The 25,854-nt window shown below is 34.4% G+C and overlaps 1 protein-coding gene across 7 annotated transcripts in view; it reads right to left on the bottom strand.

The window, feature by feature from the left end:
• Positions 1 to 25,854, bottom strand: part of NAALADL2 (N-acetylated alpha-linked acidic dipeptidase like 2) — a 1,339,397-nt gene that overhangs the window by 469,699 nt on the left and 843,844 nt on the right. For all 7 annotated transcript variants that reach the window (XM_040480794.1, XM_040480792.1, XM_040480793.1 and 4 more), the window contains one exon: positions 11,917 to 12,067. In XM_040480794.1, coding sequence (XP_040336728.1) covers positions 11,917 to 12,067 — 151 coding nt within the window. The remainder of the gene's footprint in view (positions 1 to 11,916; positions 12,068 to 25,854) is intronic.

Raw genomic sequence — 25,854 nt, 5'->3', positions numbered from 1 at the left:
GCTACTACTAACTTATGAGATTAAAAAAGTATTGCTATAGGGACTAAGAGACTACTATGCACAATTTTATAGGAAAAAAGTGGATAATGTAGAACAGATGGATGGATTCCTAGAAAATATAACCTACCAAAATAAATCATAAAGAAATAGAAAATGTGAACTGACAAATTACTAGTAAGGATTTTTTTTTAAATTTTTTTTCAACGTTTATTTATTTTTGGGACAGAGAGAGACAGAGCATGAACGGGGGAGGGGCAGAGAGAGAGGGAGACACAGAATCGGAAACAGGCTCCAGGCTCTGAGCCATCAGCCCAGAGCCCGATGCAGGGCTCGAACTCACTGACCGTGAGATCTTGACCTGGCTGAAGTCGGACGCTTAACCGACTGCGCCACCCAGGCGCCCCAAGGATTTTAAATCTAAAATCTCCCAACAAAGAAAAGCCCAAGGCCATATGGCTTTGCTGGTGAATTGTACCAAAAATTTAAAGAAGAGTTAATACCAATCCTTCTTAAAATCTTCCAAAAAAAAAAAAAAAAAAAAAAAAAGAAGAAGGAACACTTTCAAACTCGTTTTATAAAATCAGCATTAACCTGATACAAAGGCCAGATAGGGACACCACAAAAGAAAATCACAGGTCAATATCCCTAATGAACATAGATGCAAAAATCCTCAACAAAATAGTAGCAAACAGAATTCAATGGTACATTAAATGGATTATACACCATGATAAAGTGGGATTTATTCTTGGGATACAAGGATGTTCACCATATGTATACCAGTGTAATACACCACAGTAACAGAATGAAGAATAAAAATAGTATGATCTCAATAGATACAGGGAAGACATCTGATAAAATTCAACATCCTTTCATGATGAAAACTCCCAACAAAGTGGGTATAGAGGGCAAGTACTATAAACTAATAAGGACCATTTGCAACAAGCCCACAGCTAATTAATTCTTAATAGTGAAAAGCTGAAACTAAAAGCTTTTCCTCTAAAATCAGGAACAAGATCACCACTGTTATTCAACATTGTACTACAAGTCCTGGCCAGAGCAATTAGGATAGAGAGAAAAATAAAATGAATACAAATCAGAAAGGAAGAAGTGATGATAAATGACAAAACCCTAAAGACACCACCAAAAATCTGTCAGAATAAGCAAATTTAGTGATGTATCAGAATACAAAATGAATATACAAAAATAAGTTATGTTTCTGCACACTAATAATGAACTACTGGAAATGAAGAAAATAATCCCATTTACAATACCATCAAAAGAATGAAATATTTAGGAGTAAATTTATATAACAGGGTGAAATATCTGTACACTGAAAACTGTAAGACATTGATTTGAAAGAAATTGGAAAAAAAGACACACAAATAAATGTGAAGATAGCCCATGTTCTTGGATTAGAAGAATTAATATTGTTAAAATTTCCATAATACAGAGATGCCTGGGTGACTCAGTCCATAAAGTGTCTGATTTCTGCTCAGGTCATGATCTCACAGCTATGTTGACAGCTCAGAGCCTGGAGCCTGCTTCAAGTTCTGTGTCTCCTGTTCTCTCTGCCCCTCTCCGGCTTACACTCTGTCTCTCTTTCACAAATGAATAAATGTTAAATTTTTTTTTAAGTTTAAAAAAATTTCCATAATACCAAAAGAGGTCTACAGATTCAATGTAATCCTTATAAAAATTTAATGGCATTTTTCACAGAAATAGAACAAACGATCCTAAACTTTTTATGGAACCACAAAAGATCCCAAATAGCCAAAACAATCTTGAAAAGAAGACCAAAGGTGAAGGAACCATGTGTTCCAATTCAAAAGTATGTTACAGAGCTATAGTAATCAAAACAGTATGGTATTGGCAAAAAACAGATATACAGATCAAGAGAAAAAAACAGAAAGCCTATCAATAAACACATCCACACATGGATAACTAATAATGGACAAGGAGCCAAGAATATACAATGGGGAATGGATAGTCTGTTAATAAATAATGTTGGTTAAATTGGATAGCCATATGGAAAAGAATGAAACTGGACCCCTATCTTACATCACTCACAAAAATCAAAGTGGATTAAAGATTTGAACATAAGGTATGAAATCGTACAACTCCTATAAGAAAACATAGGTGGTAAGCACTTTACATTGGTATCAGCAGTGATATTTGGGGATTTGATACCAAAAGCAAAGGCATTTATTTATTTTGCAAAAGAAAAAATAAACAAGTGAGACTATATCAAACTAAAAAGCTTTGCACAGCAAATGAAACAATCAACAAAGTGAGAAGGCATCCAATGGAATGGGAAAATAGATTTGCAAATAACTTATCAGGTAGGAGTTACTATCCAAAAATTCAAAATATACAAGGAGGCCATACAATTCATTAGAGGGAAGAAGAAGAAGAAGAAGAAGAAGAAGAAGAAGAAGAAGAAGAAGAAGAAGAAGGAGAAGAAGAAGAAGAAGAAGAAGAAGAAGAAGAAGAAGAAGAAGAACAAGAACAAGAAGAACAAGAACAAGAAGAACAAGAAGAAAAAGAAAAAGAAGGGGGAGGAGGAGGAGGAGGGGGGGAGGAGGGGGAGGAAGAGGAGGAGGGGGAGGAGGGGGAGGAAGAGGAGGAGGGGGAGGAGGAGGGAAGGAGGGCAAGGAGGGGAAGGAGAAGAAGAAGAAGAAAGAAGGAGAAAGAAGAAGAAGAAAAGAAAGAATCCCCAATTGAAAAGTGGGCAAAGGACCTGAATAGACATTTTTTTTTCCAAAGACAGTATACAAATGTCCAGTAGGTGCATGAAAAGGTGTACAATATCACCAATCATCCAGGGAAATCTGCATGTCAAAATTACACCTGTTAGGATGTCTATTATCAAAAAGTCAAAAGATACAAATGCTGGTAAGGATGGAAAGTGAAGGAAACCCTTGTATACTGTTGGTGGGACTATAATCTGATACAGCAACTATGGAAAACAGTATGGAAGTTCCTCAACAAAGACAAATAGTATTACCACATGACCAAGTAATCCTAATTCTGTGTATATATTGAAAGACAATGGAATCACTATCTCAAAAAGATAACTATATTCCTATGTTCATTGTAGCACTAGTCACAATCACTAAAGTATGAAAACCAACTATGTGTCAGTCTACAGATGAATAACAAAGAAATTGTGGTATACATACACAAAGGTTATTATTCAGCCTTAAAAAATAAACAACTCCTGACATTTAAAACAACTTAGATGAACCTGAAGGATGTTATGCTAAGTGAAATTAGCCAGAAAAAGAAAGACAAATACTGCATGGTATCATTTATATGTGGAATCTGAAAAAAAAAATACATACAAGATAGAGAGAGGAAAAAAGAAGGAGAAATAAAGAAAAGTTGAACTTATAGGAACAAAGTAGAATGATGGTTGCCAGGGTCTGTTAAGTGGGAGAAATTGGGACAGCCTGGCAATAGGGTACAAAACTGACATTATAAGAAGAATAAATAATGTCTGAAGATCTAATATTTAACATGGTGATTATAGGTAATGATATTGTATCACATAGTTGAAATTTGCCATGAAAGTAAAAAATTATATGTTCTTACCAAAAAATAAAAGAATAAAAAGAAGATAAATATAATAGGTGAGGAATGTGCTAATTAACTCAGTAGGAATCCTTCACAAGTTATATATGTATTGACTCATCATATTGTTTTCCTTAAATATACTGAAATTGTCAAGTATACCTCAGTAAGGCTGAAAAATGGAAAAAAATAAAAAGGAGTTAATGAAAATCTTAATTACCTTGACCTACTTAGAGAATTAAGCAATAGAATGTCACATTTAACATGGATATAGAAAGCTTTTCTGTAGTCACTATATTACTAACTTTAGTTTCCAGATTGCTTTGGCATAATATGGATTATTTTCGGCCAGTAACTAGAAAAGAAAAAAAAAATTAACACATATCATGCCCTGTTTTCTGAAAGACATCAACAAAGAATACGTTTGAGTTCACTATAATTTTTGATTTGGAAATCAACTTCCTTTTTTTTTAAGTTTATTTATTTATTTTGAGCAAACTGGATGTGGGGCTTAAACCCAAGAAACCATGAGATCATGACCTGAGGTGAAACCAAGAGTCAGATGCTCAACGTACTCAGCCACCCAAGCACACTGGAAATCAACTTCTTAAACCACTGAGACTTACTATATAAGGCTATGAGAATTGTCTGATACTTCTGGAGTATAATTTGCCACATGTTGAAAATTCACTCTTCATAATGAATAGTTTAGAAATAATAAGATTGCTATTATATTTATATAGCCTTTATCATTTGATAGTGAAAGTCAAAACAGACTACACTGATATTTTTATGATTCACATTAGTTCTATTAATGATATTTTCGCTAAGATAGCTTAAGTTTGGCAACACTAAAACCTCCTGCTACTATAGTTTACAGTTCCTGACCATAGCAGATAAAAAAGTATAAAAAGTAGCTGGGAAAAGTAAAATTAATTGTACTGTACAGCATAATTTATTATTTCTCAGATGTATTCTTGCTCTTTTATGCAATTTTGGCAGATATTTTCTGCTCAGCTACTGCCCACTACTTTGAAAAAGGGGTTGTACTTATGACATTATGAATTTCAATCTTTGAGAAAGATAATCAGATGGTTGTATTTTACCCAGTTTAAAGCTATCAAAGGAAAAGGTTAATAAAGTTGGGGAAATGACAGGTTTGAAAACATTCCACTAAAATAATCTATATAATTTTGTGATTGAAAATAAAACAAGGTCTTTTTGTTGTTGCTTTTCTTCACATACTTTGGTTAATTAATTATTCAATTTATTTATTTTGTAATTATAATTGTTATTTTTGTAGATAAGAATAGAAACTCTACTCTGGAAGAATAGTGGCAATTGCATATGATTCAATCTAAATTTGTTCTGATGTCATACTGAACAATTTGAACATGTTGATGTCTAAACCCGTAGGCAAGCTTTATAAATTTAGCATTGTATTTTATGTTTCACTTGCAACATTACACTTAAGCAAGTGTTAGAAGCAGGGAAAAAACAAACACATGAAGCCAAGTGCTGTTTTTAACATTAAATTTGAATCATTTGTCAGATATCACACCAAATGCAACTCTGATTTTCATAAATCTATTTACCTACATTTTATGGTTGATGCCAGATAATGTTAGTAGAATCCCCATTTGGTTAGAAGCTCTGCACTTGGGATTTAAAGTCTGGTTATGTTAATCTAGTTACTTTGATTAGGTCAGTTTCTCTAAGTATCAATTTACTTATCTAGAAAGTGGGGACAATAAAAGCTGTCCTGCTGAAAGATCTAATAAGATAAAGCATACAAACTAGTCCTATAAAAATGTAAAACTAATTTTTTCTGTTGTTTCCATTAGCTTCTTATACTAATTGTGATGGAAATTCACTGATAAATCATTTTTTCAAGCAGTGGATTTTATTATCTTGGAATCCCCATAGATTTTTATGGGAACTTTGATTCTTAAACAAATGGATTATCTCCACTGAGTATGTGTTTAATTCAAAATAGAGAGTTCCAAGCACAATAATCAGTAAAGAACATCCTGAGTGACTAATAAACTACGTGGCACACACATATTATCTATGAACATAATCATTCAAAATATTCTCTAAGGGACTGTAATCTCAGACATTCTAGCAGTTATAAATTTCTCTGTTTGAGATCAAGAAAACCTATGTAACTAAAATTATTTTTCAAACAAAATTTAAATTTTTGCAAGGAGCAGTTTGAATTTAAACAATCTATCTTTTCAATATGGTGCAAATTAAACTCACCAAGAAAAAAATCAGCTTAACAATGAGCCAGTCTTTAAATAGTTCTTAGAATCAAGTTGGACAATATTTCATGTAAATCTGAAGCCTTCAGGACACATACAAGAACCACCAGTTAGAGTAAAATAATAAAAACACAGACACTTTATTTTTTCCCAACAAAATGACAAGGCGTTTCATGCTGTGAATATCTAACACTTTGTTTTGACAACTAGGCACATATTTATATTTCCTGCTATTCTAGTGAGGGAATAGTTCAACACTGTCTCAGTTGATTTAGTGCCAACTGAAGTCAGTCTTCTGACATTTGTCCAGGTAACTGGACCAAGAACACCTGGAGAAGACTTGTCACAAATTACAGTGATATTCTTTATTCTTTGAATGGTTTGGGTTGGCAGAGGTGATGTTGAACAGACAGCAGGTAAACAACACACAGATCCACTGAATTGTAACACTGGGAATATTAAATAAACTGTGTCGTTTGATACACTTCACTAGAGTAAAACCACTGAAAAAACCCTTCCTTTCCAGAATTTGAAACAAAGAAAAAAAGGGGAAAAAACAGGATTGTAACAAATGGAGGGACATATACACAAAACTTTAAATCAAGATGGATTTCAGAAAGTAGGGTATAAGGATAATTAAGTCTAAGTCAAGATAAAAGAAAATTTGGATTTCAGTTAACTAGTTGTCCATAGATTAGACAGGCAGTTTTTTGGAGACGGTACTAAAAATAAATTCTATATCCAGCAGAGGTTTCAGAAGATAAATTATTTTTTTTTAAAAGAATATGGAAAGAAAAGAATTTCAACTACTAATAGTATTTTTGGTCTGGTTGTCAGACAATCTGAAGCTTAGAAATTGGGGAAGGATTTTCTTTTCCACGTTTCAACATAGGCCAAATGATATATCCTTAAAGATACCCATTTCTCACCTCCCTATATTTATTCTCACCCTTAGCTTTCTGGTTCACTCTTTGTTTCGAGCTTTACCAATTAATACATTAAAGTTAAGTATATCTTTGTTTATAACTGGTCACTGGTGTTATAATTATGAGCAGTTACTGTAAATGTTAGTTCTTATTCCACATTTCCATGAGCCCCCAGCTAACATGATGATAAGTTTTTGTCACTCAAAACCATATGAGCCCTAAAGTCTCTTAGAATTCTAAAATTAGATGGTTCTAGGGAATGAGGTATGCTTCGACTATAGTTTATTATAGTTGAAATACTTGTAGCAAGTTGGTGGAAGCAGTATGATGAAGTCTGCTATTCTGGACACTTAATCTTTGAAACATTTGAAAATTTATCAAAGGAATTAAGAGAATACTTTAGACTTTAAATATCCTAATATCTTGAGCAGAATTTCTGCTGTTTTGAGTGGTACAATAGGTGTGAAAGAATTGACAGGAGCATTTAAGGAGAAAAAAAACCACATATTTTGTAAACAAACCTGTCAGAGGTACAATGCTTATAGACACTTTTTTTTTTAGTTTTAATTAGGTTAATTAGAATCAGGGTACAGCCCAGGGTCAGAATCATCAAAGACAAGTAGTCATGTTAAGGGAACAAGTTACTCACTCAACCAATATTTACTGAGAGCTAATGGAGTAGAAAAACTGGGTCCAGGATCCAGAGCACATATATTCCTCAGTCCTGATTGGCATGGAGGCAGGGAAATGAAAGGCAGCAATATAAGATATTGAAAGAACAGTAATATGAGGTCACAAAGTTTAGGTCAGTAGTCCTAGTGGTCCAAATGTGATTTGGCAGATGAAGCATAGAGTTCTTTAACTCATTGGGTCTCAAAATTCATTTGCATCACCTGAAGAGTTTGTTAGAACACAGAAAGTTGGGCCCCTCTTTCAGATTCCTATTTAAGTCTGGGGCAAAGTTTTAGATACTGCATTTCCTTACAAACCATCTTGTAAGATCTGTATCTCTATCTATGTATCTATGTATTTATTATATTAGTATGGTTCCTTTTTTTTTTTTTTTTCAACGTTTATTTATTTTTGGGACAGAGAGAGACAGAGCATGAACGGGGAAGGGGCAGAGAGAGAGGGAGACACAGAATCGGAAACAGGCTCCAAGCTCTGAGCCATCAGCCCAGAGCCCGACGCGGGGCTCGAACTCACGGACCGCGAGATCGTGATCTGGCTGAAGTCGGAAGCCCAACCGACTGCGCCACCCAGGCGCCCCAGTATGGTTCCTTTTAATGTGAAGAAAATAAGGTTCATTGTGGTTAATATGCCAAATGAAGGTAAGGGCTTATTTCTGTTAAAAGAATGAGACTTTTTTTTCAGTGTTATGGGAGGAAAGGTTATTTAAAATCTTTTTTACTCTTTGTTCTGATTCCATAATAATCAAGAACTTTTTGGATATGCAATGAGGCTTACTGAGAAAACCTATCTTACAGAAGTTCCTGTGTCTTATGTAAATCCATTTGGATCATGTATCATGGAAGAGTGCCTTGGCTGTCTTGTTTAAAAAACACCTACTTGGGGCACCTGCGTGGCTCAGTTGGTTAAGCATCCAACTTCAGCTCAGTTCACGATTTAATGGCTCGTGATTTCAAACCCCACCTCGCTCAGGCTCTTTGCTGACAGCTCAGAACCTGGAGCCTGCTTCATGTTCTGTGTCTCCCTCTTTCTCTGCCCCTCTCCCACTCATGCTCTGTATTTGTCTCAAAAATAAATAAACATTAAAAAATAATAAAAAACACCTACTTGAATCAATACAAAAATTGTGGTATGCTTCCCAATAATAAAAGAAAATGACTTACTGATACATGCAACAATGAATAAACATCAAAGACATTATTGTGAGCAAAAGAACTTGCACACGATATACTTACTGTGTGTTTCTATTTGTACCAATTTCTAAAATGTACCATGATATTTGTGAGATTGGTGCTTAGCAAGGGCTGGTGATGGGAAGGACTCTGAACTCTCAGACGTGATGAAAATGTACTACAGCTAAATAGGCAGAGAGATTACATGGGTATATCCTTTTGTCAGTTAAGATGTGTACATTTCAATCTGTGTAAATTTTCTGTGTAAAAATAGCAAGTGGCGCTGTGGGATGTGAGAGATGTACAGACAACACAAAACATAAAACTAGAAATGTAGATAGTTAAGGAAGCCAGGTGAGGCATATGGAAAGTTCATTATGCTATTCTGTTTATTATACATACATATATTAAAAAACAAAACCACACACTTGGATTTTTATTATTCCATACCCTTCTTTAGAACTTAATTATCCTTAGATTAGTTAATAAAATCAAATTCCTAAAACTGGAAAAAGAAGTGCTTTTATATTACTTCCTCTAATAATCATTTACCTAACTATAATGTAGGGTATTAAGTCAGATACTTTTATTCACTTTGAACAAATATTTATTTGTAGTTTTTATTTACAATTCACAACCTGCCTTCTCCTCTTCCCTCTCTTCCTCCCCACAAAATTGAGGAGGGTTGCATTACATTTTTTAAAAATGTGACCCAAACCCCAAGATACAGAGATCTTAAGACAATTGCAGGAGGAAGGGATAAGTGAATCAGAAGCCAGTGGAATAGGTCACTACAGTTCATGAGAGCTTCTCAGTTCATGAGAGCTTCTCAGCTACCAGAGAAAAGAGAGAAAAGGGTTGAATCTTTTCATTTTCTTTGTTTTATAGAGATTAATATGTAAAAGAAAAAAAAGAGACCCTCCCCCGGCCACACATATACACTGGCATGATATTTGTAAAGGAATTCTTCATGTGAGTACATTAAGAATAGAGTAATATTATTTATTGCATTTGTATTTTGTTATTGGGCCTAAGAATTCTGACTTACAATTTTGCCCCAAATGGTTAGTTATTTCATCTTTGTTTAAGAATGTAGGCAGCAAGTGTAATTACTCACATTATAAAAATGCTTCTGTAAGAAGGATTCTAAAGGAATGATGGAAGTAGAAAATCATGCTTTAGCAAATACCACAGAAATAATTGTAACAAACAAGAGTCATTGATGAATGCTGTTATTTATGAGGAAAGTACAATAAAAAAGAGGATATTTAGGTATCCTTCTAGTATCTTCCCAGAAGATATCCATGAATTACAATGGGGAAAAATAGTACCAATACAGGAGAGAAAACTGGCAAACACCAGTTTGAAACACATAGTTTTCATAACCAAGGGATAAAAGTTAATAGCATGGGAAATGACGCATATCCGCAATATGTACCTCCTCACATAATACACTGAGGAGGGCACACCATCTCTTCTGCAGTATTCCTGCCAAAAACCTATAACCACAATTTAATCATTAGAAAATATTGGACAAACTCAGTTGAGAGATTCTACAAAATAAACTGCCAGTATTCTTCAAAGGGTCAGGGTAATAAAAGAGATACTGAGGGATTATTTCAGATTGGAGAGGAGTAAGGAGACAAGGTAACTGAAATGTAGCATGGAATTCCAGACAGGATACTGGGTCAGAAAAAAAAAAAAAAAGTCTATAATTAGTTAACAGCACTTTATCAATGCTAATTTTATGGCTTTGGTACCTGCATAATATTATGTAAGATGTTAATACGAGAGAAAGCTGGCCTTAAGTTACACAGATTTTCTAAATTCTCTATTTAAAATTGTTTGTGAGTTGAAGTTATTTCAAAGAAAATAAGAGAAAAGAAAAAGGGGGAAAAAAAGCATTCTGAGATTGCCTGAGAATCTGACCAACATTTTGCTAGATAATACCGGATTCTAATTTATGAAATGACTGGAGCCAAAAACAATGTTAAGAGCAAATGGGGGTGATTGAGCAATTTACCAATTTAAAAGGAGTATTCATAAAGTAGCTTTACGATAGCATGGCAGCCTACTGATTCATCACCAAGAGTTAGCCTCCACATGTACAAGCCTGATGCTGAGCTTTAACAGCCCAGGGAAGTCAGAGCATTTGTAAATGGGAGAGGTGGAATGATATTTTTGGTGATGCCTAGAAATTGTAGATGGGCACTTCCTAATTTTAATTTCAAAATTCTAACAATGAGACAATAGACTGTAAAAACACAGATCAATAAGGTCTCAAGAAAAATTCTTAAATAGATTATTTAAAGTGTACGTGGGAGGACAAAGCAGTCACCAGTAGACCTAACACAATTTATAAATTATAACTCATATTTGACTTGATAGACTTCTTTCTTGGAGAGTTATTGATTAAGCAGAGAAGTTAATACAGATAGAGAGAGGATAACTGGACTTGAAGAAGATAATTAGAATGTTCTTTGTGATGTTTTCTGGAAAACAGGGAGAAATTTTGGCAAAATACGTGAATTATTACATGAAGTTTTTGTTACTTTAATTACTGGCAGCAGTGTCATGGTTAATGGGTTACTATCACCCTGGAAGAAGGTTCACAGAACTTCTTCTTTGGCCAAGTCTGTATTAACGGACTACTTGTTAATACACTGGACAAAAATTCAATGATGCAGGAAGCACCTGCCAAAATCACAGGTGTCTTCTCTCTACCACATGACCTCCCCAATAACATGAACACAACTTATTGAGAAAGGGAAGGATATTTGATGCAAAGATGGCCATCTCTATGCCACCAGTGACTGATCCCTTCCTTTAGGGAGCCAGACAAGTCGTTCATATTAACTCCATTCTTCTCCAACATTATTTCCACTACTCACTCAAGACCATGTGTAACCCTAGACTCAGTACTGAAAGTAGTTACAGACATCCGAAAGCAGCAGCTATTTCATCCTTCTAGGTATTTTTATGTTTTCCACTATTTGGAGTGCCTGTCCCACAGAGTATTAATTTATCTTTAAGTCAATCAATAATAATATAAAATATGTTTTCTCTTTGTTCACAATACTGCAATTTACCCAAACATCTATTACAGACTTCCAAAAGAGTTTTATTCCAACAAAGGGTAGCCTATAATTTGAGCAGATAAAAAAAATCATTTTTTAAATATGGGTGGTAAGAATTTTCCAACTTTGCCATTCCTTGATTAATTTAGGTGGTATGTACTCATAAATTACAACCTGTAATAGTTAAGAGGATAATAAAGATTAACAACACACTTACCCACACTTGGATAACCAGGCGTAGAAGGGTCTCCTCCTGGGTTCAGTGACACCATGAAGGTATCATAGCTAAGATTTGCAGTCTTTGGTAAATCACAAGGATCAATATATAGAAGAACACCACCAAATCCAGCCTTTTCCAATAAAGAAAGCTAAAAGAGGAGAAAAAAAAAACTATTAAAAATATCAGATGCAAATATCTACTGTCCTGAACCTTCCTGAGGGCCCCCACTATACCAGTCACTCTGAACTCTGCCCTGGGTGGGCAAACCAGATCTCCCAGATATAGCAACTGAGGATACAAGGAACTAAGGGGCCTCCCTCTGAATGGTGAGTTCCTGCTCTGTCTCTGTCACTAAGGATTTTGAAAGTAGTTCCTGAATGGGGTAGCTAAGTGGCTTAGTTGGTTAAGCATCTGACTCTTGATTTCAGCTCAGGTCATGATCTTGCGGTCCATGAGATGAAGCCCCATGTCAGGCTCTGGGTTGACAGTGTGGAGCCTGCTTGGGATCTCTCTCTCCCTCTCTTTCTGCCCCTTTCCCTAATCTCTCTCTCTCTGTCTCTCTCTCTCAAAATAAATAAATAAACTTAAAAAAAAGAAAACAATTCCTGACTACTTCATTTGAAACATATCTAATGCAGATTCTTCTCTCTTCTTCAGTAAGTATGATGGGGAGGATGAACTTGACATTTCATGTTCTTTTTGTTTTAACTTGGTAAATTAATTTTTTGGGGTAAAGAGCTTGTATACTTTAGGGTGATTTACCTGATGTGGAAAACAATAATCATAATTTGCTAATCCATTTGTTTCTCCTGAGAGGGGAAAGGTACTTAGGGGACACTGGGGAGAGAAATGATGGAGATGATGGCTAGTAATCACATTAAGTGTAGGCAGTTGCAATTCACTGTGTGACTCTAACTAACACTTGTGCTTCACTTCTCAATTACTGCTTCTCTTGTTTATTTTTACAGTGGACTAAGCAATACAGTAGCTTGTGGATCTGGCTGGACCCCACCATGAGGACAGAATCATGCTTATCTTCTCTTCCAATGTTCACTTGCACTTAGGGGGCACATAGTAGACATTCAAGAGTGTCGCTAAATGAAAGAACGAATGAGAAAGATGCTGGTTTGGCATGGCAGCTACTCTTGAAAAAAGAGAACTCTAAGAAAATACTTAGGATGTGCTTCTATTGGAAAAATAAAACACAATTGTACCTACAATATGGTTTTTACATAAAAGAAGTTATAGTAGAAAAATAAAAATACTTGATGTAAGTACATCACATTCATGGCATTTTTTCAACTCCTTTAAAATATTCTGTAATTTCCCATTTTTGAATAATGGACAAGTACATATTATTTTAATTAATACATATTATATTAAACATACTTTATTATCAATCAGAAAAAAATAACCCTGATACCCTAAGCAAAGAATGTTTGACTCACATGTTGAGTCATGTTTTTCCTATCAGTGCTTTAATGAAAAGGGAGAAGAATTTAGGGAGGGGGGATAAATGAGAAAAGGAAAAAAGAGCAAATAACATGTTGATAAGAAGGCTGGATTTAAGACTGACTCTGAAAAGCTCACACTGAAGTCCTTAGGGAGGGTTTCTAATGTTTAGATGCTGAAATTGCTATTTCTAAAAAAAATGATCAATGGAATGATTTTGAATGTTCTGCTTACTATAGGAGAACATATTAAGAAAGAAATATGAACAACTCCAGAAAACAATTTCTAAGTATTAAAAATTACTTTAAAAAAATTAAGTAATTCATGATCACTAGACAAAAAAAAGATACAGGCAAATAGTAACAATCCTATTATCCTGTCTGTCAAAAAGTAGTAAATGTTAATATTTCTAAACTCTTTTATTAGGGCTTAGGCACATATACACATATACTTACAAAATAAGACCACTTACCATAAATTTTGCAACCTTTCTTTTTTTTCTCATCATACCATATACTAAATATTGGTCCATGCTGATAAGTACACTTTCATATAACATTAATAGTTGTACACTGTATATATGTGAATGCTATAAATAATACAATAATAAGATGTAGAAATGCTGCCAAATGTTATTTAACCAATCCTTGACTGTTATTTACATGAAATTTAACTTTTTGTATCATACTTCAACAAACTTCCTTATAGCTAAATCATTGCACAAATGTATATTTTCATGAAATATATTTCTACAGAAAGAATTTGTAGGTGAAAGTATTACTATTTTTTATGATTTTCGATAAAATATTTTCCCTCCAGAAAAGCTATATATAACTAGCTACATTCTTACCAGTCATATATCTGAGTACTTATTTCCTCCATCACCAGCATTGAATATTACTTTTTAAGAAATATTTGCCAATCTAGCCAAAAATTTACCGTCCATTTTTTTAAAAATTACAAGTGACGTTAAATTTATTTTTGCTCATAATTTTGGTCACTTGCATATTTTCTGAAGAACTACCTGATAGTGAAAATTTTTGTGATTCTTGGGGTACTTATCCATTCACTACTATATACTGAATGTCACTTTTGCACATAATATGCTGGTATTGGCATATGGAGATAAGTAGGACAAAGTGCCTGCTCTTAGGAAGTCAGTTACCCAGTGGAATGATTAATAGTTTTCATCTTAAGTGTTAACCCCAATTAACTGGCAACTAGTGGCTGCCTGGGGAAGCATTGCGAGTTCAGGGTCAGTGAAAAGTGGAAAATAGCTCTATGAGAGATGTCTGCCATGGACACAAGAAAGGCAAGTGATGCTCCACATTTTTTGGTTGTTGTTGACCCTGCTTCAGTGGGATAGTCAAATTATCTTCAAAAAATCTCTTTTAAAAAGGTCAATACATTAACTATTTGACTGCTTAAACTTTATGACACCTCGTGACTTAGAATTTATCATAGTCAAAAATAAAATGCTACAGTTGCATATTTTGCTTCTTGTGCTTATGACTGGTAATACATTGTGATTTCTTCTATAATCAATATATACCATGATATTTTTCTATACTTGACAGCTTATAATGAAGCTATGTAGTTTAATAGTATAGTATCTCTTGCCAGAGTTGATTACCTCCCTACAACCCTGAAGAGATAGCCTTATATGTGATTTTATCCCCTCTTCCCATCCTCTGTCTGTAATGGTTGGACCTGAGGGGGACAGGTCTTCAATGTTGTCAAATCTGGTTCATGATGCTGTCCCTTTCTGGCCACCACAGAGCTCCTAAATAAGTAACTTGGTGGCCTAGTTTCAGAAATTATTACGGGATTTCCAATGAAGTTGGCAATTGAGGAAACTGCCTATATTAAATCAAATAACAAATGTTCCTCTACATTGTTAGAAATGCATTTTGAACATGGTGAGGTAGTGGTTACCTAAAATATTCAAAGGATCTACTCTTCTAGTGAGATCATATTCTTTAAAAATGCATTCAAAGGCAAGTCAATATAAAAAGGAGTAAGCTAAGCTGTCACTGGGTTGTCTGCTTTTGACTGTCCCTGGGAGCACAAGTAGAAGGTATTAGCCCTGCCCAGAACCCTTCATACTTTTAGATCACTTGAGACCTAGGATGATTCTACGGGGGGTCTAATTCATGAAAAGAGAAGGCAAATGTAAAGCTAAGATTTCTTAACACAGAAGTTTGATTATCTTTTGTTTCTCTCTCTCAAGTATATTACGTGATAAGTTTAGCGTTCTTCATCATGTTTTCTACCTTGTAAACTAAGAGAGTATTTGACATAAGAGGGAGACACAAAAAATGAGTCAAGCAAATGGCCCTGAGCTCAAGTGTTACAAGGTCATGAAGAAGCAACTCACAGCCACAGGCTAGAATAGTGTACTGAGCCATCAGTCTGTATCACCCTGCAAGGGCACCATTTCCTAATTTACATAAAATACTATAGGAACACATTTCCATGAAAGTAGAAATCATTAAATCAGCCTCCTACCCTTTTATTTAGCTCAAGGACTTACTAAGTCTTTGGTGCCTGAGATACGGGCTGGGCTAGTAACTGAGAAATGGTCCCTAGTCTACCCTGGGACACTTCGGTTTCTATATGCAGAGTCAGTCAACTCCCTTCAAGCTAGGTCATAATTCCACCAACAAACGAGACATTATTTGAAGCAATTATAGTCCTCAAAGTAAAATTTTATTGTATTTAACTTTTTTAATGTTTATTTTTGAGAGAGATAGACAGAGCATAAGCAGGGGAAGGGCAGGGAGAGAGGGAGACACAGAATCCAAACCAGGCTCCAGGCTCTGAGCTGGCAGCACAGAGCCCAGCATGGGGCTTGAACTCACAAACTGTGAAATCATGACCTAAGCTGAAGTTGGATGCTTAACTGACTGAGGCACCCAGGTGCCCCTACTGTATTTTTTATCTACAGGAATTAATAAGGATTTTATGGGTATTTTTAGTAGCACTAGATTGTGATCTGCTTGAAGACAAGAATGCTGTAGCTTCAATTTATATCCCCAGTGCCTAGAATAGTACCTGCTACCAAATGATTTTTCTCTTTTTAAGTTAATGAATAAATTAGTGTGTGTATCAATGAATGAACAAATGAATACACAGTGCATATGGGTACAAGTGTATTACATGAATATTATTTTGCTCTACATTTCACACCCACTGGCTGGAAAACATGCAATACATTTTGCGGCAGCTTGGATATACATGTGCTGGAATGTGAGTAGAAGTATTAAACCAGCTTATTTCTGAAATTAACACACACACACATACACACACACACACACTCAATTAGACGTGTTATGCTTAAACTTCCATAAAAATACATAATTAAAACAGAATTATTTTGTTTTGATTTTTGTGTTATTTCATTTTATGTTTTGTTATCTAAGAGTAGAGACAAGGAGTGTTAGAGACTAGCACACTAGGATTTGAACATGTGAGTTTGTCTTGTTGACAGGGTCTTGCAGATAAAATGTCTTTGGCTAACTTCAAGGAGGCTGATCCCATATTTCTTTCTGTGAAACATATTAATACATTTCTCCTTGTGTATAGTGTATAAAGCTAGGTCTTAACAGTTGCCAAATAATTGCTTCTGAAATAAATGGTACTACAAATCCACGGGCAGGATATAGCAGCCTTATTGAACAGATCTTACAAATCTCAAAGCTCCCTGAAAACTACTCACTCAGAGAGTAAGTAGTTTGGTACCTAAAAATGGTCCCACATAGGTTTATATTTCCACTGTCTTCGGGCAGGCAGCATGTGGGTGGCTGTATGGTATTCCTATATTCAGGGGGAGAAAAAAATCATTCAAAGAAGATCAAAGCCAGGAAGAGTGAAAGCGAAAGGACCCTGTTCTGATTCCTGACACTTATTAACTTCTGTTCTTACTTTTCAACGAAAACATTTTTTTTTCTCTTCCAGAATGAAGGTGCTGTTATGAGGTAGTCAATCCACTTCCTCAGTATCTTCAATGTGAATTCCACAACTAGACTTCAATCCATTCATAGATGTTCCTAAGTTGTCAATTCATCCTTTTGAATCCATCAAATGTCAGCCTTGCTCTTTTTATTTTCACTGGTTACAATGCATGGAATCCCTCAACTACCACCTAATTTCAAGAACCTGAAGTTGAAAGCTTGTGTTTTCTTTCCTCTGTTACTTAGGTTCCTTAAAACACTGTCCAAGCACTAGAACCATTCTTCTGGCCTTCATAGCTAGAAAAGCTTTCTGAGTCTTCATGTGAAAACAAGAGCAAATATAACAATAAGAGGACCTTAGTCTTACAGATAAAATTACAGTCTACTGTTATGGGCTGAATTTTTTTCACCTTAAGATACATATGCTTAAGTCCTAATCTTCAGTACCTCAGAATGTGACTATATTTGGAAATAGAGTCTTTGAAGAGGTAATTAAGGTTAAATGAGGTCATATTTATGGACTCTAATCCAGTATGACTAGTGTCCTGAAGAAGAAAAGACGTATCAGAGATGTGTGTACATGGAGAAAAGGCACATGAGGACACAGCAAAAAGGAGGTGGTTAGCCAAAAAGAAAGGCCTCAGGCTAAACCAAACTTGTTAACACATTGATCTTAAATTATCAGCACCCTCAAGCTGTGAGAAATTTTCTCTTTAAACTACCCAAAATACCCAAACTGTGGTGTTTTGTTATGGCAGCCCTAGCAAACTCATACATTCACAGAAGGTGCCACACTTTATACAAAGACTTGGAAAAATATTTGTGATCAGTATCTAAGCCTTCTGAGTCTTTTTTAAGCCAAATCATCTAGTACTAATTGCACATCTACTATGAGTCAGATAGTATCCCCAAAGTTATTTGTTGAATTTCATTCAGAACATCAAATATGTCATGTCAACTTCCACTAAGTAGTTGTTGAAATTGTAATTCAGAAAGGATAAGAGCTTGATCCATGGTCTGAACTACTAAGTGGCAATTCCAGGGATCAAACTAGAATTTTCCAAATTCAACTCTGGCAATCTTTCTGCTAAAGCACAACTTTGCTTTCAATAACACATCCATCCTTTACAAAGACAAATAGACTGGCTAAAGGGTGAATTTATAAAACACATCAGATTCTCTTGCTGTGATTTTCTTTCCGAGAGGACACTGGAATCAATACTGTGTGAATTATATGCCTATTTATTTAGATTGCTAAAAAGACCTGGATTTTTACAAAGTACTGTCAGCGGAATTGATATGCATTATAACAGAATGTGTTAAGGATTCATGGCTTTAGTGACAGAAAAATAAAAATAAAAATAAACTTAAAAAAACATGAATCAAACATTTCATAGCACATTCTTATTCATTTAAATTACATAGCTCTGGCATATATGAAAGATGAAAATATCAGAATGTAATATATTCCTTAATCAGATATTTTGACTTCAGGGCTTAAATTTTATGTTATTCTTCCTTCTTGAGATTGTTTTCCCTATTAATAGGTTTGTGGTTTGGCCCTTTAATTATGTATTGTATTGTCAGTATACCATTAAAGACATTTGTAAGATTCCTGTTTGCTTTGTTATGTTTCAGAAATAAACTCACCTTTCTTTGTTAAAGGAAAAAAAAAGACTATTATGGTGAGGAATATTCACTGTAATCAGACTGAGTATATCCAAGGCATAATCACAGCATTCTTTTTTTGATTTCACTGAACACCTCTACTTGGATTTCAAATTGCTTTGCTTAATGTATCCAAAGTTATTTAAATAATTCTGGTGAGATTAATAAGAAGCAATGACCTTCTACTTTTGTGAAGAAAAAAACTTGAAGTAATGCAGAAAGTTAAGCCTGCTATGGAAGTTGTAAAAAGAATCCTCAACTTTTATCATTATAATTCAAAAAGGAAGGAAGGAAGGAAGGAAGGAAGGAAGGAAGGAAGGAAGGAAGAGAGGAAGAAAGGGAGGGAAGGAGGGAGGGAGGGAGGGAAGGAGGAGGGAGGGAGGAAAGATCTCCTATTTTTAAGGTATCCTCAGGTATAAAATGTTTATTTCACTTTAAACTAATATCTCATTGTGGTCTGTGGAATTATTCTTATTTCACAAATAAAATAATCATGACATAAGGATGACTAGTTCACGCCACATAGTTAATGGCATATTCAGAGTAATGTGTCCTCATAATTTATTTTCCTTTTCCCATTAAACTATATTACTTTCAAACCATGAAAAATGTAACTTGGCAAATTTCTTTCAGATTTTTAATTCATATTATTTGACAACTTTTGCAATGTTTTCTGCATAGTAGAAGCCTAATTCAAAAAATAAAATTATGATATCATGTTTCCAACCGTAGCTTAAAAATATTGAAGAGAATGTTGTATTTTATTTCTATTTCCTATCCATGATGGATCCACCTATGTAACATGAATCTTTTATTCTAGGTTCTAGGCTGAGAATACAATGATAGAGGAGGGATGAGCAAGTATTAACCTAAATAATTTTATTTTCAAGGAGACGGATTTGAGATTCGGATAGTAAACACAGTGGCCGGGGGTCTTTTCCTCTGTCAAGGTGGTTCATGAATCAAAAACACTAAAAGGTATTGGTCTTTATCAATTTTTCTCAGATGATTTAATTAATTATAGCTAATATTGGAGAAAATATACAATTGCTATTAGTAAATATATTGTTGATATTACCAACTGCATGGACTACTTTTCATCTGTAGACATGCTGTTGCTTTTAAACCACACAAATCATGTTCAACAGGAACAAAAAATAATGCTAACACTATATATATTTAGAAATTAAATCATAAAGGCGTAAGCTTCTGACTTACCAACTTACTATTGTTAGTGCTTATATATATATATATATATATATATATATATATATATATATGAATGTATGAGAGAGGAAGAGATTGTTGGTGGAGAGAACAGGGCCTCACATACTCACTTATGTGCATCTCTGGGAATCTGTAATTGTCTAGTTGAATAAGAAACATCAAAGAAAAAGTGTAAAGCTCTTCACATAATTTAGTTTTTAAAATTTACTTATTTTTCTATTTTTATTGAGATATAATTAGCATACAGTGTTGTATTAGTTATAGTTATAGCATATTAGTTACAGACAGAACATTACTTTGACTATTCCAAAATTTACTATTTTTAAAAATTTTTAATATATGTTTCCAATATTCTTAACTAAGAAGATATTTAGCTAAAGCCTTAATGGGGAGAAACCCACAGATAATAAATAATAATAATTAAGTATCTCTAAAGATATCACAGTAATTTGCTATTGTTTAGGTTTATTGACATAATTTTCTGATGTTTCAATGTCTTGATAAGAATCAATATTCAAAATGTCTATTTCTACCATCTACCAAAGTTAGTTCTTTAACAGAAATACTAACTAGAACTCCTAATTTATACACAAAGAAGGGGAGAAAAATAAAAACTGTGGTGATTGGACATATATTTGATGTTCAATGTTTTCTTAATTTATAGTATTATGAATCATGATATAAACACAAACAAAAAATAAAGTCAATTTGGTAGTGTTTTTGTTTTTTTTTAACCTGATATATATATATCTGTAGATAGATAAGATATATAAATATAGGTATAAATATAAATATAGATACAGATGCAAGGTATATATATCTTATCCAAAGTGGGTGGAAATGGAGGGATATGAGGAAAAATAAATGAGTAACATAAAGAGCATATTTCAAAGTACTTGTAAAACTTCACCATAGGAAAAAAAATAAATTTCACCATAGCAAAACTTCAAACCTTAGACTACTTCCAGTGTTATATGATGTTTTAAGCTGTTAGAAATACATCTGAATTTATTGAGCTGTTTTTCTGTAGCTTGGCTTGCAAGCAACATGGCAGATGAAAAAGCACTGAACTGAGAGGAAGAGGTCTTGAACTGGACCAGCCATTAGGCAAAGGATGCTGGGCATGCCACTAAAAAGCTATACAGTTCAATTTTCTCATCCATAAAAAGAGATGACATTTGCCCTGCCAAGTCACACAAAATGACTGGCAGATTCAAAGGAGGTAGTCCGCCTGAAGGACTTTGAGAAGTATAAAATGCTACATAATGTGTGAGGTTGGTAGTGGGTTTTTTTTGATTTTCTGTTTTTTTTTTTTTGTTGTTTTTTGGGGGTTTTGTTTGTTTGTTTGTTTTTTGGTGATGCTAAAGGAAGAAGAGAAGGAGGAGCACCAGGTTGATAACTGAAGGACTTCTTTGGATTTGTTTGTCATAGGGAATGGTATTAAGGAAGAAAAAAAAAAAAACACCAGAAGTAGTTATCCTGAAAAAATGTTTCTTGACATAAAAATGATGAAATTTCATAGGTTTATTTCCAAAAGTAAATATTAACATGACTTAAATCTACTCTTCCATTATCCTTCACTTATTACCAGGCTCTGTTTGCTTTTTGTTATATACTAGGTTAGAGGAAATGTGAATAAAAAATTCTATGATCCTCCCAGTCACACATTTTCCCCCAAACTGCATTAGTGGCTTTTTAAAATTTTTATAATTATAGTGCTTAAAATGTTAGTTTATATCTTTTAAAATTATGATAATGATTACTACATTTTCCTTACCAAGCAAGGAAACACTATTTTTTGTTACCTTTTTATTGATTTTCTCCATTAAAAAAAGGGCAGTTGAGTCTCCTAGGTGACTCAATTGGTTAAGCGTCCGACTCTTGGTTTCTGCTCAGGTCATGATCTTACAGTTTCATGAGTTCGAGCCCCACATAAGGCTCCAAGCTGACAGTGCTGAGCCTGCTTGGGATTCTCTGTCTCCCTCTCTCTCTGCCCCTACCCCACTCACGCTGTCTCGGTCTCTCTCAAAATAAATAAATAAACTTTATTTTTTTTAAAAAAGGCAGTCTACTTCACTGAGACATAATTTCTCATCCTCTCCTGAAATTAGTTTATTTAATTATGTAAAACTCAGATTTTAGTCAGGCATAGGACAAGGAACCAGACATGAACAGCTAAGGGAGGTTCTCATTCCTAGGCATGCTAAAGGAATACATATATGTGGACATGGGTTATTTGTAGCTTTTCTTCTTCCCTAGGGAGCAAATCTGATGTATGATGCTGCAGAGAATTCAATACAAATAGAAATAATTTCCAGATTATCTTTGCTAATGGCACTACTTAGAAAGACTTATAGTTGCTAAAACACAGGCAGAGTGCATGTCTCTTATCCATGCAGTTAATACGTCACCATTTGTTGTCTTCATAATTCTGGCTAGAAAAATTATTGACAAGGCCTTTTTACAGCACAAACCGTAAGAGGTCACAGAGTTTCCACTTCACTGGCCCCAGAAGGGTCTTTTATTTTCTTGAGAATCATTATGCAGCTTTGGATGAAAAAAAAATTACCTACATGTACATTCTTATTCAGATTTTAGATATTTTTTAAGTAGACAAGGTAACAAAGGTCCATTCTGACTCTAAGTCAGCTTTTGAAAATTGTATTAACTGTTAAGTCTACCTGTTACATTTTTCATCACAGATGCCTAGGAGTTTAGTTCAAAGTATTATTTCAACGTACTATGTACCAGGTGACTGACACATCTCCTGCAAACTTCCCCGCATCTCTTCCTCTCTCTCTTCTAGGAGTTTATTAAGACAAGAGTCGGACCAGAACACAGCTAGTTTAATGCCTGAGTGCACAGAAATGAAGGAAAAAGATACCTTGGATGTACAGCTCTCAACTAGCCCCAGTGTGATGAGCAGCATTAGATTACCATTGAATACACACACGCGTGCCCACATACACACACAGGTGTGAAAAAGGAGAAAACATCAGCATAACTGATTTTACGGTTCATGGCTTCTTTCCATGCAGGTTCATCAGAATAAGTCTCTTTTTCCATGAGAGATGGTTTCTTATATAGAAATGTCTATCCCATAAGAATACGCCGACATACTTTATTAAAGCAGTAATATTAAGCAAAAATTATTTAGGCCAATATCTACCTTTCTTAGGCATTTTTTGAATGTTTAAAAGCTATTGTGCACATCAAATTGGAGTAAATAATTACTTTACTTTGTTTTCTCTTTTAACTGAATAAGTTTTGCTCATGTTGTGATAACAGGTTTATTTGAAAGTGAAAGTAATTTGTTATAGAACAGCAGCTTTTATAAATGGAAACTTCTACAACAGAACATTGTGAGGTGTTTAAATATTAACCAGACATATTGTTCACTCTTGACACTAAATTTCAGAAACTTAATACAAATTAAGTACATACATTATATTGCTGGGTCTTGCTTACCAATGCTAAGAAATCCAAAATGTTCAATTCTAATTAAAAATGAAATTGAACTGCAATTCCCTGGGAACAAGGGCTGATCAGACTCAATAAGCTTTACTTAATTTATTTCAGAAACAAAATAATTGAATTGCTCATGGACAAAGAAAAAAATGCTTAGATTGTTAAAGAAATACATGCTTCCAAGTCTTTTGCAATTCTATTATATTTTCTAATGTTTACAGTTGATTACATATCTCACATATATGTTTTGAGATACTTAAATGTTCAAGAATATGCTAGCTATCTATTATTCACAACTTCTGTATGTACATTTACTAGGGATGCACCATAAATTTCATCCTTGAACTTTCCTTTTTTTATTTTAAAAGAGATATAAAAAGACTATTATTCTGGGGCGTCTGGGTGGCTCAGTTGGTTAAGCATCTGACTTTGGCTCAAGTCATTATCTCAGTTGCGAGTTGGAGCCCTGCATTGGGCTATCTGCTATCAGCACAGAGCTTGCTTCAGATCCTCTGTCCTCCTCTCTCTCTGCCCCTCCCCCCCGCTCTCTCTCTCTCTCCTTTTCTTAAAATAAATGAATACACATTTATTTTTTATTTTTTTTAAATTTTTTTCCACGTTTTTTAAATTTATTTTTGGGACAGAGAGAGACAGAGCATGAACGGGGGAGGGGCAGAGAGAGAGGGAGACACAGAATTGGAAACAGACTCCAGGCTCTGAGCCATCAGCCCAGAGCCTGACGCGGGGCTCGAACTCACACGGACCGCGAGATCGTGACCTGGCTGAAGTCGGACGCTTAACGACTGCGCCACCCAGGCGCCCCTGAATACACATTTAAAACAAGAGGATTATTATTTTTCATTGTGTTTAATTGGAGTGGTATTTTTTTTTAAAAGACATTCCCAAATGCTTGACTCATGTCATTTAATTATTACAACAACAATATGAGATTTTTAAGATTACTCTTATTATTTTTTATTTGTATTTGGTTTTTGTTTTTTCAACTTCAGAAAACTGGCTCAGTGAGGTGTTGTGAATTCTCCATGGTTCTATAACTTCTAAGAGTGAAGATGGAAACACTGGTTTTAAACTAATAGAAAAAAAAATTAAATGTGAATGAAAACGATGCTGTTGGACAAAGAGCAGATCAGATTATTCCATGCTCCCTTCTCTTTGCGTTTTCAACTGTTTTGTATAGGGATTCAGTTTGAGATCGCAAGCCCAGGGGGTTTAAAATGGAATGGCTTCATCTTCAGAAAAGAGTGTTCTTTGTATATGAGGTTGGATTAAGAAGCAATGATTCAGGAATAGTCCTAGATGGTATCATTACCCAGCTCTGGGCTTTTTTAAGAACAGATAATGCAACAACTGGAGAAACCAATGAAATAAGCATGAATACTTCTTCAGGAGATAGAATTTATGCAGGAGAAATGTCCATGTGACAGGGAATTCACTGGAGTGACCTGGCCCTGGACAGAAGTTTTCTCTAAATCCGCTTCTCTCATAGTGTTTGCCTTGTACAGGTCAATATGTAAGGTAGGAGATACGATAAGACTCGAAACAGGCATATATAAAATGGTGCCATTCTTATAATTAATCCTCAGTATACTTTTTATTAGATCTCAAAAATGTTTAGGAGAATTTTTTAAGAAGTATGCATGTAATAAAGTTGGATGAACACAACAAATCAGAAAATAGGGGGAAAAAAACAAAAAAGATTCCTAATGAACATTATGTAAGATGAAAGAAAAATGAATAAAGCATATAAATTTTTACACTGAAAGAAAACATATGAATCATCCCATTAAATTCAAAGATGTTTTAAGAGGAATAAAACCTAAGCAACACAGTTTTTACAAGAAAGCTTTTTGAAACAAATTAATAAAGATTGAAAGAAAATGATAAGCAAATAGATAGCTGGCAAATAAAAAAGCTAGAAGAGGCAAATTCATATAAAATATCTGAAATTAAAAGTAATAAAGATTAAAGGTATACCCTACAAAATGATAAAAAAAAATCAATGAAATAAATAAAGGATACTCCATGAACCTAAATACACTAAACAACATAATGGTAAAATAAAAATACATTAAGAATGCCAGGGGCACCTGGGTGGCTCAGCCGGTTAAGCGGCCAACTTCAACTCAGGTCACGATCTTGCAGTTTG

Source organism: Herpailurus yagouaroundi, unplaced genomic scaffold (assembly GCF_014898765.1).
Source record: "Herpailurus yagouaroundi ecotype Mexico unplaced genomic scaffold, PumYag 159, whole genome shotgun sequence".
NCBI classification, from domain to species: domain Eukaryota; kingdom Metazoa; phylum Chordata; class Mammalia; order Carnivora; family Felidae; genus Herpailurus; species Herpailurus yagouaroundi.
The sequence above is the reverse complement of the archived record's forward strand: the minus strand, read 5'-3'. Positions and strand labels throughout refer to the sequence as shown.